This window comes from Podarcis raffonei, chromosome 3, assembly GCF_027172205.1.
Source record: "Podarcis raffonei isolate rPodRaf1 chromosome 3, rPodRaf1.pri, whole genome shotgun sequence".
NCBI lineage: Eukaryota > Metazoa > Chordata > Lepidosauria > Squamata > Lacertidae > Podarcis > Podarcis raffonei.
In genome coordinates, this window is record NC_070604.1 from 65,602,913 (window position 1) to 65,616,298 (window position 13,386).

A 13,386-nucleotide genomic window follows, 5' to 3' on the forward strand; every position below is an offset into this window, starting at 1 on the left:
TGTTATCATAAAAACAGGTTTCAAGAAGTGGCTCTTGAGTTTGATTTTTCTGCTCTGTAGAGTGAAACAGCAGAAGATGACTATGGAGGTTCAAGAGCAGAAACTCCCAGCACTGTGACTGAAGTTGATATGGACTTGGACAGCTACCAAGTAGCTCTGGAAGAAGTTCTCACATGGCTGCTCTCTGCCGAGGATACATTCCAAGAACAGGAAGTCATATCTGATGATGTTGAGGAAGTCAAGCAACAATTTGCTACGCACGAAGTGGGTGTTAAATAAGGTTTCTATGAGAGTTGCAGTATGTAGTTGGTTGATCAATATTATCCCTTCATTAGGCAGCAGTAGATCATTTTCATAACTATAGTTGTTATGCACATGTTACCCACCAAGTTCATAAAGCTCCTCCTTCTGCTGCCTGGGAATGCAGAAAAGGGGATTAAGGGGATGGTTGTCAAGTGCCTGATGGGCCATGCATACATAGTTTGTGGGCTGTGTTCAGCCTGGTGGGTCACAGGTTCTGTAGATAGTGCAGAAGAACTTGTTCAATTTCTTGTTCAATTTCTCTTTGGTAATATAAATGTTATTAAAGTTCATGGGCTACTTAGACGTTGGAAGTTATAGGGAATTTTTTGTTGGTTTCTTTTGGTTCTTTTCCTGAAAAATATTTTTGATGGAGAAATCATTTGCTTATGGAATAGCAATATTATTTTTTTAATATAATATTTTGAGAGAGACCGGGATTTTCCATAGATTGTGAAGTGGTTGCAAATGGCTCATGCCTTGGGACTTCTTTTATAATTTTTTTATTGATATATACCTCTGCTGTGGGTTTAAGATTACACCCAGATATATATAGGTAGTTGTTTGGTATGTTTGCAGTTACAGTGTGTACGAGCACCTGGAAAGGTAAAGGTAAAGGGACCCCTGACCATTAGGTCCAGTCGTGGCCGACTCTGGGGTTGTGGCGCTCATCTCACTTTATTGGCTGAGGGAGCCGGCGTACAGCTTCTGGGTCATGTGGCCAGCATGACTAAGCCGCTTCTGGCAAACCAGAGCAGCGCACGGAAACGCCGTTTACCTTCCTGCTGGAGCGGTACCTATTTATCTACTTGCACTTTTACGTGCTTTCGAACTGCTAGGTTGGCAGGAGCAGGGACCCAGCAACGGGAGCTCACCCCATTATGGGGATTCGAACCGCCAACCTTCTGATCGGCAAGTCCTAGGCTCTGTGGTTTAACCCACAGTGCTACCCGCGTCCCTCAGTACCTGGAAACAGAGCTACTTTAAAGAAAATGCAAGCATGGAAAAGCTAATCATAGAATCACAGAATTGTAGAGTTGTAAAGGACCCTGAGGATCATCTAGTCCAACCCCCTGCAATAGAGGAATATGCAGCTCTTCCACACATAGTTCGAACCTGCAACCTTGGCATTATCAGTCGTATGTGATTAATGTTGCATATTGTTGGCTCCCCGTTCCAAAGCATTTCAGGCTGTCATAGAAGAAGCATGAACCTGAGGTTCCCACACTAATGGAAAACTAATCACACTGTTGATTTGATTATTTTATTTCTGTTTTTAGCTTCCTGATGAGGAGAGAAACACCTTAGCATCTTTTTTTTTGCTTGTTTCTTTATTGATCCTAGCCTTTTCTGTGGCGTTCCAATTTCCAAGTTGCTGTTTATTAAAAGTCTTGTAAATTCCATGAAGTTATTAAAATTATCCATGGCGAGAGATCAGATTGATCTGACTTGTTTAATCTTTTTTCCCTAGGCTTTTATGATGGAGTTGACAGCACACCAGAGCAGTGTGGGTAGTGTGCTGCAGGCTGGCAATCAATTGCTAGCCCAGGGCAATCTTTCAGAGGAGGAGGAAAGTGAAATCCAGGAACAAATGTCGTTGCTGAATTCCAGATGGGAGGCTCTCAGAGTAGACAGTATGGATCGGCAGTCCCAGTGAGTGACACCCTGAACACGCACAGACTAGTTTCCAGTTCCAATGGTACACGTTATGTGTCAACCCCTCTGACCCAACCCCTTGCGGACTGAACAGTTTTTAGAATAAACTTAATGCATCGCAACACTAAATTCAGCCTGGAAGCACATCTAAATGAGCTCAGGAGAAAGGAAATAAGGTAGTGAATAGTTTTGCGCCCAAGACACTAACATGAATACAAAACTAAACTCTGGATCTTTGTATGAAAATGTAGTATTTCAGATTCTGTGTTCAATACAGGCTTATGTGTTGCTTTAAAACATAGTTCCTTATAAATGTGACTAGATTTTCAGGCCCAGTTTCCAAACATGTTGCTTTTCTTTTGACCAATTCATGTAGGCTGCAATCTTTTGAGTACTTACTTATGAGTAAGACTTAAGGAACACAGTGGGACTCACTTCTGAGGATTGCACTGTTACTTTAACATCAAATCTCCTCTTTAAAGTGACATTAAAAATAATTCCTTGTGTTTTTGACATGATCAGCCTCCATGATGTATTGATGGAGCTACAGAAGAAACAACTGCAGCAGCTGTCCGACTGGTTGACTGTTACAGAAGGACGCATTCAAAAGATGGAATCTCAGTGCTTCGCTGAAGACTTGGAGTCCTTTCAACAGCAGATGGATGAACATAAAGTATTTTTACCCCTTACTGTAATAAGCATGATAGAGTGAAAAAATAGTCTGCAACAGCTCAGATTTCCTGGTTGCCTTTGGATGGAATTGTTAATATAGAAACTCATCTTTTAAAATAAGATTTAGACCTTCATGTGTACTGTGGCGTTGTGCCATGTATAGTAAAGTTCAGGAACTGTATTTTTTTGGAAGTACATTTTACTTCTTGGCTTCCTTGAAACTTTGTGTATCCATTAAAACTTCTGGATAGAACTTACGGGATTTTTCATATGACTGATCTTGTGTAATATTAGTAGTTCTGGGGAATGTGTGGATCTTCCTTTTGACACAGTGCTTTTTCTGAGGAGAGGTGTATTTTTAAGCACCCAAAAGTGTTGCCACAGAGGATATGTTGTTTTTCCTGCCACCCACTCTTCAATGTGGTCCAGAGCACCAAGCTAGCATTTTCATGTGACTAGACATGGCAAATGAGTGTGGGGATCTTCACTTGCAAGAAGTGACTTAATGAGCACACATGCAAGATAAGGTTGCACTGGTGAAAATAATTTTGTTACTATACATATTGTGTGGGATATGGTCAGAAGCAGCAGAGGCTGTTTAGAGTGGTTGTGGCTAAACAGTCGTGGCTCATTAGGAAAATATTTGCTTAAACAAAAATCAAGCAGGTGGCACTAGCAAAACAATACAGTGTTATGTCTGGTCTTCATAACAATTTAATCAATGCTTTCAGGGGCTACAAAATGATCTTGAAGCAGAGCAGGTTAAAGTAAACTCATTGACTCACATGGTGGTCATTGTTGATGAAAACAGTGGTGAAAGTGCCACAGCTATCCTAGAAGATCAATTGCAGGTGAGTGGATGTCTTGATTTAATAATTCTCTGCATGGGAAAAACGTGGAACATTTTCCAGCCAAAGGGCCACATCTCCTTCTGGGGGCCCACATGCCAGTGGTGGGCAGGGCAAACCTAGATGGAGCAATGAATATGAATCTTACCTTTGTACTGAATCTTTCTTTCTACACACATTCACCCGATGCTCTCTGTCCTCCAGGCAAGCAAGCAACATTTATTTATTAGACTTATTAGATGCTTGTCACCTGAAAGTCTTCAAGCAACTTATGTTAAAGAAAAATATGTGCATATACAATACATAATGCCAAAGGAAGAAAAGGGGTGGAGCTCCATTGTGCAGGGCTTCTGCTGCTGGGACTCATTAGCTAAATCCCACCCTATATGTTTGTATTTTCTGTCTGCTTTCAAAGGGGAATGCATGGTTTCAGAAATTTCTTTAATTGTCTGCAGGTGCTTGGTGAACGATGGACAGCAGTTTGTCGCTGGACTGAGGAGCGGTGGCTCAAACTACAAGAGCTCAATATCTTATGGCAGGAGCTATTGGAAGAGCAGGTAAAACTTGTTTATTTTCTCCATTGTACTTATTTTTAAAAAGAGTAAATCAGCTTTCTGAACTTGCTTGTATTCCTACCCAAAGGTATTCATTCAATTTGTTATGGACTAGTCTGTTACCAGTGTATATTGCTGACAGAACCTGAGGTCATTCAGTGAAGCTGAAATATTTTGGAAGATTCAGAACTGGAAAAAAGCAATACCTTTTCATCAGCACATAGTTAAACTTTGGAATTCACTACCATAAAATGTAACAAAGGTCACCAACTTGAAAAGTTTGGAAAGGCAATTAGACAAATTCAAACTCTTATCAGTTGCTAGGAAACATGAGTGGGGAGAATGCTGTTGCATTCATGTCCTGCTTGCAGGCTTCCCATAAGTATCTGGTTGGCTGCTTTGAGAACAGAAAGGTGTGCATAAATAGGCCTTTCGACTTTTCTTACATTTTAATGTAATTTTTATGTAATTATTTATAAGGCCATGTTATGATTGAGACAGTTATGGGGAAAGAGAGTTAGGCTATTGTACAAGTTTTCAGGAACACCCTTAAACTCATGTAAAAGAGTTTTAAAATAAATTGTGTTTCTTTAGTTCAAACTGCTTTTTTAGGGGGAAAAACTTGTTACATAAAATTAAATACTAAAATTATAGCCTTTCAGTTCTTCAGATATAGATCTCAGGCCAGTTGTCAGCTGCCATTATGAGTGGTGCGATAAAAAATGCACCATCAGGGATACTTGGGCCCAAGCTGCTACAATTTTTATTTGTATCTGGGCATGGGCTCCTTGACTTTTGCAGTACAGCATTCCATTGTTTGTGGATGTGCTTAAATAAAATTTGCTATTGGGGGAAAGCATGTTAGTTTCATTTAAGACCCCCCCCCCAAAAAAACTATAGATACAGGTCCCTCCTGGGTGTGAACTTTAAGTATAATGCATTAGGAAGGATTTATAAGCTCATGGTACAACAACCTTCATCGCTAAACCTTGCTGCTTTGTTTGCTGTCAGTGACTAGTCATCTACATTATGGGTGAGAGATGGGGAGCAATTTGCCTACTTGTATCCCAGAGTATAAATCAAGCTAATACAGTGGTGCCTCGCAAGACGAAATTAATTCGTTCCGCGAGTCTTTCCGTCTTGCGAGTTTTTCGTCTTGCGAAGCACGGTCAAGTCGCAACTACACCTCTTCAAGCGGTTTTAAGAAAAAGGAAACAAACTCGCAAGACGTTTTTGTCTTGCGAAGCAAGCCCATAGGGAAATTCGTTTTGCGAAGCAACTCAAAAAACAAAAAACTCTTTCGTCTTGCGAGTTTTTCATCTTCCGAGGCATTCGTCTTGAAGAGGTACCACTGTATATATAAACAGTATCCAGTATGTTACAAACAGTATGTTTTACGACCAGTGACAAATTTAACTAAAGGGAAGTAGCTGAGCATTATTAATTTTAGTAGACTAGGGGCTGAGTAATCACTGTATCCATATGATTGTGGCCTCTTCTCTGTATGCATTTGGCCCTGTTATGGATCACATTTGGATCAAACTGCTAAATTAATCAGATTAAATTAATCCCATTTGAGATTAATATAATAGGATAAAGTAACACACATAATCCTCTACTGTTGTGCCTCTTTCTATCTGGAGAGGTGGTCTTACAGATTTCAAAGGCTAGTGTGTGTATTACCAATCACAGAGGACTGGGTGAGTCAGTGTTGGTTGCAGAAGGCAGGTTTTGCCCTTGCCATTATTGTATCCACAAGAGCAGTATTCTAAGTGAACACAAATCCTTCACTTGTATAGAAGAAAATTAAAGGTCAAGGGACACCATTAGTGACACCATCACCTCTGGTTAACTTGGATTGCCTTTGTCTGCATAGTCTTATCTTGAGTCCTGTTTCTTTCATTGTATTTCTGCCCTGTTATTTCCCCAAAGAGCCTTGGGCAGCATTTGCACTTCAAAATCCTCTTAATTACCAGCTTCGCCAGTTTATGCAAGCTATTTCTAAAAACAACAACATGCAGGGAAATTGCTTTCACTGTACACACCAACAGTGTTTTGTAGATCTTTTAAAAGGATTTGTTAGTGGTGAAAAAATAATTGAAACAACTCATTGGCTGAGGTTTTCTAGTTGAATGGATGAACAGCAAAGAGATACCTTAGGATGTATAGTGCCCTTGATGTTTTTGGGGAGGTAGATTGCAAAGTCAGCAAATGTTAAATCATTTGGGAAAATTATCTTCAGACACTGCCACTTAACTTCTTTACTCAGTGATAATTATAGCCTTTCTGGGTTTTTTTTTAAAAAAGGAAATGTATTTTGGCAGCTGTTAGCAAAGCTCAGTTGTTCATATTTATAAGTCTGATAGACTCTCCAAGTGCCCCTATTTTCCAGGGACGTCCTTGATTTAGAGAAGCTGTCCAGGTTTCTGATTTGATCCTGGAATGTTCCACTTTTCCTTAGGATGTCCCTATTTTCATTGGAGAAATGTTGGAGGGTATGGAGTTATCTGACCCCTGAGCCATCTGAAGGCAATCCTGTATAGGGAAGTTTGTTTAATGTTTAATGTTTTATTATGTTTTTATATATGTTGGACTCTGCCCAGAGTGGCTAGGGTCACCCAGTAAGATGTGTGGGGTAGAAATAGTAAAATTATCAATATGGAATGGGGCGTCCCTATTTTCATCAGAGAAATGTTGGAGGGTATGGTCTGTGTCAATTCAGTATAAAATATTCTGTCTGAAGAAACTTGTGTGATTTTTCACAAGAATGCAAAAAGTTGTGTCTTAGTTCCTTTCTGTAACTGAGTGTAGCTCTTACTAGGATTACTAATACTAGCTCTTTCTATGATCTTGGAGTATTTTGAAATAGTCCAGTCCCAATATAGAACACTAATAGTTATGTTTGATGGATTACTTACTTCAATGATTGGAGTGGGAGGCTTAGTTTCTGCCTTGGTTCTTTAAGGACAAAATTTGTTGCTTGCTGAGTAGATCGAATAGGACAGCTATGACCCTTTGAGTTGGTTCTTGGTTTGCAGAGCTAAATATTGTCTGCTAAACATGCTATTGTAGAAGTGAGGAAAAATATCTGCTATGGATACTAAAAACTTACAAAATAATCTTCCTGGGTAGATTTAATTAATTTTGAGTCTATGCACTAATTTGGTACTGATTTGTGAAATCATGAGCTTACAGATGTTGCATTTGTCTGGATTTAACTCGGGTATCATATTAGTTTACAAAGCAATGGACTTATAGGCTATATTCAATTTTAAGATACTCCACAAAAGAATGCTCTTGTAAGTAGAATGGCACTTGTTCTGTCAAAAAAATGGAAGATGGCATTTTACCTAGTTGTGGGTTTTTTTTTTGAACCAATGAGAACAAGACAGGTGTGCCAACCAATAAGAAGAAGACAAAGTGCTGGTGTAATGCCAAAGTAGTGTTGCAATGAAGATGATTAACAAAATATAGCCTCAAATGGCTCAGAACTGCAGTTCTGGACCGTCTCTCTCCATATGAACCTAGCCAGACCCTGAGATCATCATCTGAGACCTTATTTTGTGTGCCTCTTCCATGGAAGGTCTGGAGGGTGGCAACATGAGAACAAGGCTTTTCTGCAGTGGCTCCCCATTTATGAAATGCTCTCCCCAGGGAGGTTTGGCTGGTACCTTCATTATACACCTTTAGGCACCAGGCAAAAAAGTTCTTCAACCAGGCCTTTGGCTGATTAACATCTTAAATATCTTACAACCCTTTTAAATGTGTTTGTGGGAGGGAGAGGGGGTTATTGGTCCCCCCCTTTTGTTACTGTTTTCATCATGTCTTTTGTGTTTTTATATTGTATTTTTATGTGGTGAATTGCCCTGAGATCCATGGATGAAGGGCGGTATACAAATTTAATAAATAAAAACAAAATGCAGGAGAATTGTGTAAATATTCTCTTGGTGTTGTTGTTTTTTAAAATGTGTTGTCTCTTGTGCAGTGTTTGTTGAAAGCCTGGCTAATTGAGAAAGAAGATAGTTTAAACCAGGTGCAAACAAGCAACTTCAAAGATCAAAAAGAGCTTGGTGTGAATGTTCGAAAGCTGGCAGTGAGTATTACTTGGTTTGCATTTGAAAATAGCATCATAACCTTAAATGTTTCATCCTCTTCTACTCCCTATTGTCAATCGGGCATTTTCTCTGCAGTGCTAGAGTATCATCCTTGTTTCATCCTAGTGCTAATTTCATGGTCTACCAAGTTTTCAAATTACTTTCCAAAGACATAGGTTAATACTTGTGGGTTTCACTTGTAGCTGAAGAATGCAGTGTGAAAATCACAACATGCTATTTTGTGCAAAGCATGTGACTGTTCAGTTCATGCAAATTTGCTAGAGAGTGTACAAATTGAAAGTGGCGCTTATTGAAAAGCAAGTATGAAGGCAGTAGTCCAAGACAAATTCTTGTGGATACTGTTGTTTCACCATCAGATTCTCAAAGGAGATATGAGAATGAAGCATCTGACACTAGAATGCCTGAATTACAGTGTTCAGGTGAAGGAAATTTGCAAAGATATTTAAAAATCTGTGTTACATTATTTGCATTACGCAACAGAACCAGCAATACAATAAAATTAAGAGGCATAAAACCACTCAACCAGCTGAAAGAAACATAACTTAAAATTCCTGGGCAAATAGAAAATGTTTTAATCCGGTTCTAAAGAACATACATTGTTGGTGCCAATAGTACCTCTGTCTACAGCTGAGGACATATGAGAAAAAAGCTCCTATCTTTTATACATACATGATGTGCTTCTCCTAAAGATGGAAAATGGAGGGCATCCTCTAATCTTAATGCATGGGCAAATTGATATGGGAGAAGGCCCTCCTTAAGACTATGTGATACAGCAGTAGATAAGTACCTAGTAATTCTGTTGCGGGAATGGAGAACTTGTGAGATGTTGCTCAACACCAACTCCTATCACCCCTGATTGTTGGCCATGCTGGCTTGAGCTGATGGGATATAGAGTGTAGTGACATTTGGAGGGCCACAGGTTCCTCAGCCCAATCTGTTGTATACACAAATAATGATCTTGAGCTTTCTTGGTTTTTGAAGCAGCCACAGCTTTCACTCAAGCAAGCAATTTCCCTTTTACTTCAAGGGGGAAAGTCAAAGGGAGACTGTGTAATATTGTTCTCAGTGATGAAGTAAATGGAGAAGCCCCTTGTCACGTGCGAAGCTCCACAAATGCTTCAAAATTTCTGTGTATGCCTTAGGACTTCTGAATCTTGACAATAGCTTCATATGTGCATGCTATTCAAGGCTCTTCCCAGTTTTCAGTGAAACCAAAGCTTGTGGGTACAGAGTGTGAAGGGGCCAGTGGAAATGCACAGGGCTCCGTGATGCATCACATGCTGGTCACAACCCTGTCTATAATGCACAGTTGGTATTAGTCATAGTGTAAGGTTTTCAGCATGGGGACCAAAATGCTGACCAATCAGGGTTCCTCTCCCAGTTGAGACTTTAGGCATGGAGAAGCAGCGCCCCCTTCAGGTAATCCTGACTCTCTTGGGAGTTTGTGGATCCTCCTTCGTTGGAGGTTTTAAAGCAGAGGTTGGATGGCCTTCTGTCTTGGATGCTTTAGTTGAGATTCCTGCATTTTTGCAGGGGGTTGGACTAGATGACCCATGGGGTCCCTTCCACCTCTACAGTTCTATGATTCTGTGTTGCTAATCATGATTTTGGTGAGGTGGGCATGGCTAGCACACATGCCACGGGCATTCCTGCTGGCTTTTTCACAGAGATTGTACATAGATACTGAATACCTGAACAGGCATAGTATTTTAGCAAATGTATTAAAAAAAAACTACCAGCAAAACTATTAGGGACATTTTCACAATTTTATTTTCTAAGAATATACTTTATTAGAATGGGAAATTTGAGCAGAATTGTGCCTTTAAAAGGGAATGGCTGCTCTTGTTTCACAATGTCAGATTCTCAAAGAAGATATGGAAATGAAGCGTCGAACATTAGAACAGCTGAATGAGGTGTCCCAGGATGTGGCACAACTTCTCAACAACAAGAAGGCACTGAAGAAAATTGACAGCGATCTGGAAGACCTAACACAGAAGTGGGACAGTTTAGTTCAGAAACTTGAGGATTACTCCACTCAGGTACCATAAAAATATTACTGTCCCTTTACACCTTCCAAATGTCTTTCACTAATACATGAATGTTGACCTATAAAAGTAAAACTAATAAAGAAGCCTGAAGGTCTTTTCTTAAAGGTGTTTAAAATAAAAAAGGAGGGGCGGGGGGGGGGAGAAGGAAGTAAATTGGTCCTTTTCAGGCTTGAATTCTAATCTGATTAGAAAATCTGAAAGTCTAGTTTTAATCTGCGCTTGATTTAGAGACAAATTGAATAGTGAGTTGGCTGAGTAATTCAAAATAGTACTGTGCAAAACAGATTGTGAAGTTTCCCAGAAGCATCCTTTAAAAATCACAAGCAAGATGATCATATCTCTTGTTTAATAAACAGATTGAGCAAACCTCACATCTACTGCACTTAAGCAAAGTTTAAATGCAAAGTTTAATTGTCAATTGCTTTGTCTCCTAGCTTATTGGAAGCTATTAACCATAGTTTTCCAGTTTGGACATAATTGGAAGCTAAGGTTAAACTAGACTTCTTGGTTTGTTTGCAAGCAAAGAGAGGAGTGAAGTGGCTACATGTGGCTGCACGAAGCTTGTTTGCATCTTGACTTATAAAGATGATTCTGGACCAGTGCAGAATCAGTGATGGGCTGGACAGTGACAGAGTGACCTTGACCCAGTTACCATCTCTCAGGCTAACTAACCTCATGTTGGTATAAGGATAAAAGGCTAATGTGTGATCATTTTTTATCCAACCCTGAGCTCTTCAGAGGGGAGAGCCAGGATAAAAAAATGAATGAAGCTGCAGTTTAAGTTCCTTCAAAACCAATGGAAGGCAGTAAATCACATGCTTAATGTTCTCAGTGAAATCACCGTATTTTTCGCTCTATAAGACGCACCAGACCATAAGACGCACCTAGTTTTTGGAGGAGGAAAACAAGAAAAAAAATATTATGAATCCCAGAAGCCAGAACAGCAAGAGGGATCGCTGCGCAGTGAAAGCAGCGATCCCTCTTGCTGTTCTGGCTCCTGGGATAGCTGCGCAGCCTGCATTGGCTCCATAAGACGCACACACATTTCCCCTTACTTTTTAGGAGAGAAATAGTGAGTCTTATAGAGCAAAAAATACGGTAATTGGTCTAAAACCACTTAACTTCATCTGGATCATATCTGAAGTGATTAGTGTTACTGTTATTATTAGCTGCATTTATCTCTTGTACAAAGATGGCATATTGTATAATTTTGTTTCATCTACATTGATGTCCTCTTCAATTTACCCCTTAAGGTTACTCAGGCAGTTGCAAATGCTGAACCGGCCCAGATTTCACAGAAAGTAATCACAGAAACCGTCCTTTTTAAAGAGCAAAGAACAGTTAAACATCCCAAAGAGGAAGAATTTGTTCCACCTCTACCTCCATCAAAGAAAAGACAAGCCTGCCTTGATACTGAAGCAAAGAAAAAGTGAGTTTTTTTTTCATTGTTGTTGTGTTTTCTCAATCAAGAGGCAATGAGTTGCCTCATTTTCACACAGTGCATGGTAAAAAAAATGCAGCATTGTAAAATACTGCTGTTGTCTGTTTTTTTTTTGTCCTATTTAGAACTCTGTATGAAAAATTATTTGCAGTCTTGCAAATAAGGATAGAAGGGTGGGTATTTGGGTGGGTAGGCTGCTCAGCGCATGTACAGTAAATGTTTGTTGTTCCCCACTCTTCTCCACTGCTGCCCTGTGTGTGGCTCCTTTTGGTCTCAAAGTACTGCAGCTCATTTCTTCTGCTGAGAGAAAATCAGCAAGTGAGTGAGCAGGTGCAGCAACCATTCACAGTCCACTATTTTGCTCTAGGTCAGGGAAACACAGCAAGTCATCGTAGCAGTTGCTGCATCTGCTCTCTCTAGGCCTGTCTGACTCTAGGTACAGGTGATAGAGAGTGCATGAAGCAACAGTTATTTTGCCCCTCTTTCCTTAGAGATCACTACAGTTTGGCACAGGAAGCCAGGCGAGTGCCATATTGCCGATCTGGTAAAATCTGAGGATTCTTCAAGCATTCAAGACTACGCTAGAAAACATTTTATGTGCATGAACATGTTACTTCAGGGTAGACTGAGGGTTGCATTTTAAGAAAAAAAGATGATGACTGAATGGAGAAGAAATATAAGAAAATATTATTCAATCTCTTATACTAGGCTTGATTCTGAAATTGCTGAGCTGTTGAACTGGATTTTGAAATCAAAAGCTGCCATTCAGGCCATAGAGATCAAAGAGTACAGGAAGATGAGAGAGACTTCAGACATGAAAGAGAAACTGAAGGTAAAGTGAGAAACGGGGAGGCATTTTCACTGAAAAGGTTATTTTGTCAGTTTAAGCTTGCTGTCAGCTGGGGGTAGAGTCTGATCTGGTAGCTTCCTGTGGATTAAGTTCCATTATTAAAAATCTTTAGAGTTTGGCCAAGGTTCAGTCCTCTATACTGGTTATAAACAATACTGTTGAAGTTGTGGCAGGACATCCTTAGAGCTTTAATGGGCATTTCCTTTCCTTTTTCCCTCCTCATACTATTTTCCATTTTCGTTTTAGAAGAGGAAGCTGCACATTGTGAGTTGTAGCACATTTTAAAGACAATTTATTCTTAGAAATGGACCCAGCAGGAATTCTCCCCTGATATTTCTGTAAAACTGAGAACCATGGCAAAGTCTTGATTTCAGCCCAGAGAGGCATCTAATAACCTTTCCACATACCCTGTGAAGACCAGAGATCAAAGTATTCTGTGGGTTAGATAATTGGAGTCTTGTTAATGCCTGTGTAAGTTAACTTTAAATAGCTTAATTAATTACACCACCACAGAGAAACCTGAAAGTACATCCCACATGAAATAGATTTCACACATTGTCAGACAGAATAAAATTGTATGACTCATGGGGAGTTTCTCCCCCCCCCCTTAAGCCTTGTAATGCATTGTGCCTGAGAATTTAAAAATATTTTTTGGTTTGCTTTAATCCTTGATAAAACTTTATGTCTCTTATCTGGATCATTGCTAAATTCTATAGTTTAATATAACAGATGTCCTTGTAAAAGGCTACATACTAGAATGCTGCCAGAGAAGTGTCAAGCTACTTGTTGCAACAATTTTTATGTTCAGCATTATTCAGAAGGCACAGCAAGTGGATTTGATACTTGCCTTTCTTAATGTACTCTTTTTCCATGAACCGGAAGAGCTTTCAGTCCGTGTTCTG

The 13,386-nt window shown here is 39.7% G+C and overlaps 1 protein-coding gene across 5 annotated transcripts in view; it reads left to right on the forward strand.

Annotated features, from left to right (window-relative positions):
* The window catches only part of UTRN (utrophin), a 316,563-nt gene that overhangs the window by 56,193 nt on the left and 246,984 nt on the right, over positions 1–13,386 (forward strand). For all 5 annotated transcript variants that reach the window (XM_053382087.1, XM_053382090.1, XM_053382092.1 and 2 more), the window contains exons 9-17: positions 61–264; positions 1,772–1,953; positions 2,479–2,629; positions 3,360–3,479; positions 3,932–4,033; positions 8,016–8,123; positions 10,005–10,184; positions 11,447–11,622; positions 12,343–12,466. In XM_053382087.1, the coding sequence (XP_053238062.1) occupies positions 61–264; positions 1,772–1,953; positions 2,479–2,629; positions 3,360–3,479; positions 3,932–4,033; positions 8,016–8,123; positions 10,005–10,184; positions 11,447–11,622; positions 12,343–12,466 (1,347 nt within the window). The remainder of the gene's footprint in view (positions 1–60; positions 265–1,771; positions 1,954–2,478; positions 2,630–3,359; positions 3,480–3,931; positions 4,034–8,015; positions 8,124–10,004; positions 10,185–11,446; positions 11,623–12,342; positions 12,467–13,386) is intronic.